This window comes from Quercus lobata, chromosome 4, assembly GCF_001633185.2.
Source record: "Quercus lobata isolate SW786 chromosome 4, ValleyOak3.0 Primary Assembly, whole genome shotgun sequence".
Lineage (NCBI taxonomy): Eukaryota > Viridiplantae > Streptophyta > Magnoliopsida > Fagales > Fagaceae > Quercus > Quercus lobata.
The window spans coordinates 14,850,742-14,854,519 of NC_044907.1; the positions used below are offsets into that span (position 1 = coordinate 14,850,742).

The 3,778-nt window shown below is 34.4% G+C and overlaps 1 protein-coding gene across 1 annotated transcript; it reads left to right on the top strand.

Annotated features, from left to right (window-relative positions):
• The first annotated feature begins 340 nt into the window (after positions 1-340).
• LOC115984663 (polygalacturonase QRT3-like) lies at positions 341-3,244 on the top strand. Its single transcript, XM_031107685.1, has 3 exons — positions 341-520; positions 625-849; positions 2,190-3,244. The coding sequence occupies exons 1-3, from the start codon at positions 341-343 to the stop codon at positions 3,207-3,209; spliced, it is 1,425 nt and encodes a 474-aa protein (XP_030963545.1). The 3' UTR covers positions 3,210-3,244.
• The last annotated feature ends 534 nt before the right edge of the window (positions 3,245-3,778 follow it).

Below are 3,778 nucleotides of genomic sequence, written 5' to 3' on the forward strand. Positions count from 1 at the left end.
TATATAAGCACGTGAAGATAACTTTACCTCACAATCTCACTGAACATGCCAAACATGTCACAGGTTATTTGATGTGGATAGAAGATGTTTCACCATACCTCAATATTGTATTCATAGCCGATTTGGCTTCTCTTTGATGGAAACAACTGTCTTTTTCTCCCAAGGAAAAAAAAAAACAAACAAACATGTAAGCACAACACATTATCTCCTTAATTTTGGAAATAGAAAACACCTACCCCCCCCCCCCTCTCTCTCTCTCTCTCTCTCAAACTCAAAACTCAAGCTATATATTCCTTTTCAATCCTGCAGAGACAGAAAGAAAGACAGCATTTAAAAAACAATGAAGGCCTTCTTGGGATTAAGCGTCCTAATACTGCTGTTGGCAGAAGAAGCTCTATGTTCCTCTAGAGAGCAAAGGCTATCAAAGTTGCTAGAAAAGGTTGAAGCCAGAGTAGCCTCTTCTCCTACTGGTAGACTTTTGGCATCACCACCACGCGAGGGTGTAGACAACCACACAAGGGTAAAAGAAAATTACAGTCACATATTTGTTATATTATGCTTGCTAATTACTTTGTTTGTTATTTTGATTTTTCTATTCAATGTTTTGGTTTGAATGTGCTATAGGATGGGAGGGTATTTTATCCGATTGGGTATGGAGCAGACCCAAGTGGGACACGAGACAGTAGTGATGCCATATTGCAGGCTTTGGGTGATGCTTTAAAATTGAGAAGTGGACTGCAATTGTTGCCTGGGATCAGTGACATTGGTGGTGTGATCATTGATTTGCAAGGTGGAAACTACAAAATTAGTAAGCCAATAAGGTTCCCTTCTGGTGTTGGCAATATTGTGGTAAGTGTCTCTCCTTTTTCCTACTTAAATCCGTGATTAATGCTTCGTTAGTCTCTGCCTTTAACATCAAATCAAGGACAAATCCAGGATTTCAAGTTAGGGAGATCAGAGTATAAGAAAAGTAAAAAAAAAAAAAAATAGACGTGCAACATCCACAATATTTTCGCAACAAATCCTAAGTGATTAGCTGTTATTGTTTATAATTTAAACTTATTACTAAAATTAGTTTTTATCCACCTATAACAATTAATAATAACCTGTCACTTAAAATTTATTGTGAACTTAATATATATATATATATTTAAATAGTAATAAAAACTTCAAATAAGCATCCATATAATTCTAACAAATAATCATTCATTCATATTTTTGGACTGAGGATTTACATGGGTTTTGACTGAACTGGACTAGATTGGACTAGTGATTTTAGAGGGGAGAGGGGCCCAGCTACTTACAGTAGGGACCTAAATAAATTTTCTTTTTTGGGTTGAAAATATACCTAATATAATTTGTTTTTTCAGAAGTCCAGTGGGGCCTAGGCCCTTTTGGGCCCCCTCTTGGGGCCATCTCTACATCAAATTCAAACTTTTTAATATTTTTTCTCTTTTTACAAGTGCTATTAAGATTGGGCCCATTTTCGCATCAAATTCAAACTTTTTGACATTTTTTCTCTCTTTACAATCACTATTAGACCTGGACTCTTTTGGGCCCCCTCTTGGGTTCATCCCCGCATCAAATTCAAAATTTTTTACCTTTTTTTCTCCCTTTATAATCATTATTAGTCTTTTTTTTTTTTTTTTCTTCGATTAATAGAAACTGTTAGAGTATTTGTTAATGAATTTTTTTTTAATTAATACAATTTTTATGAGAAATTGAAAAAGCTATTAAAATTCAATTGCTTATTTTCTTTTAACATAAAAACTTTCTCAAAATAGTTTACTAATAAGTATCCTTAAGATATCAGTTAATTTATCCCTTTAGCATGTCCACTATTTTAGTCAAAAGCCTTGTATTACTTCATGTGTGGGTGGGATGAGAAGTCATATACACTTGAAGAAAAGTCGGGTACTTGAACATCTCTTCCCAATCATTTTACATAATGGAAAAAGTTAACAGATGCTTTCAAAACATTAGTTTAAAAAATATTTTTATACACTTTTTATGGGAAAAAAAATTAAAAAGCAACTCATTTTTTTAATAACTTTTAAAACTTTCTAAAACGGTCCTTAATAAGGACTCTCGTTAATTGGACCCATAAATAATAAGTAGTCCAACAAGTTCATTCTCTTGCACCCACAAACAATTACTTTAATGTAAATAACATTGGCATGGTCAATTAGGTACAAGGAGGAACTTTGCGAGCATCAAATACATTTCCTATTAATCGACACCTCATTGAACTATGGGCACCAAATTCTCGAAACATAGGAGGAAATAAGGCCCAAAATGGTCGTATTCGCTATGAGGACATCACCTTCAGGGACATCCTCTTTGATTCAAGCTACCGAGGAGGAGGGATTTACATTGTTTATTCAGCAAGAACTCGTATAAACAATTGCTTCTTTCTCCATTTCACAACAGAGGGAATTCTAGTGCAACAAGGCCTTGAAACCTTCATTTCAGGCTGCTTTCTTGGACAACAATCATCCATTGGTGGAGATACAAATGAAAGGAATTTCTCAGGCACAGCCATTGATCTAGCAAGTAATGACAATGCAATCACTGATGTTTCAATTTTCTCAGCAGCAATAGGTGTTGTATTAAGAGGTCAGGCAAACATGCTCACAGGGGTACACTGTTACAACAAGGCATCAGCTTTTGGTGGGATTGGAATATTATTGAAACTAGCTGGATATTCACAAACTAGAATTGATAATTGTTACTTGGATTACAATACTTTAGTCATGGAAGACCCTGTTCAAGTCCATGTTAGTAATGGATTCTTCTATGGGGAAGCTACTATTGTCTTGAAATCAATTAAGGGTATAATCTCAGGGTTAAATATTGTGGATAACATGTTTAGTAGTGGACCAAGGCAAGCGAAGGTTCCAATGATAACATTAGATGGAAAATTCACTGACATTGATCAAGTGGTGATTGATCGGAACAATGTGAATGGTTTGAACTTGAAATCAACAGTTGGAAAACTAAGTGTGGCCGGAAATGGGACAAGGTGGGTGGCTGATTTTTCGCCGGTGCTGTTATTTCCCAACAGGATTAGTAATTTGCAGTACTCATTGCACACTCAAGGAGAGCCTAAATTTACAGCACATGCAGTGACCAATGTGTCTAATAATGTGGTGGTTGTAGAGAGTGAGAAGCCAGTTAATGGAGTGGTCTCCTTGGTTGTTTATCAGTAATGTATACATAAAGTTCTGCTATCTTCATCAATTAATTGTTGGTGCATATTTATTTGAAATAAATAGAAGACGAAAGTCTTGCCAAGTCTTTAATATGATTTTTTCTGCTTTTGAGTTTTAATTCTTCTATTTGTTGACTTTGGTTCTTGCATTTGCTCTTAACCATGGAAAAATTCTTTATAGATTTCCAACTTTTCTACTTGCAGCGAATGGAAAAACTAATAATCAACTATGTGCTTTTTTATTTTTCAAATTTGTCGGAAGTGATGAAAGAACTTGGAAGACACAAACAATATAAAGAATTTAGATTAGACATTGATCTAGAGTCAAGAAAGTTTCTAAAGTAAGGAACCAAAGCTTGGGATTAGTGTATGTTTCCCACCTCAACAACTTGAAATAGGCTTTGCATACAGGTTTGGATACTAAAATATTATCCTACTTTTTTAACTTTTGCATCCCCCTTATGATAATGAGTCTAATCACGCAAAAGCTTTTATAATCATAAAAATAATATGTTGTGATTAATGTATAATAAAATAGTATTATTGGTGATTATGTTAAAATGATAT

What these genes read in the sequence shown, in the direction of transcription:
- LOC115984663 (XM_031107685.1), top strand. Translation starts at nt 341, where the DNA reads ATGAAGGCCTTCTTGGGATTAAGCGTCCTAATACTGCTGTTGGCAGAA. An exon ending in GTGTAGACAACCACACAAGG is followed by an intron (nt 521 to 624) that starts GTAAAAGAAAAT and finishes AATGTGCTATAG; the next exon opens with GATGGGAGGGTATTTTATCC. An exon ending in CTGGTGTTGGCAATATTGTG is followed by an intron (nt 850 to 2,189) that starts GTAAGTGTCTCT and finishes ATGGTCAATTAG; the next exon opens with GTACAAGGAGGAACTTTGCG.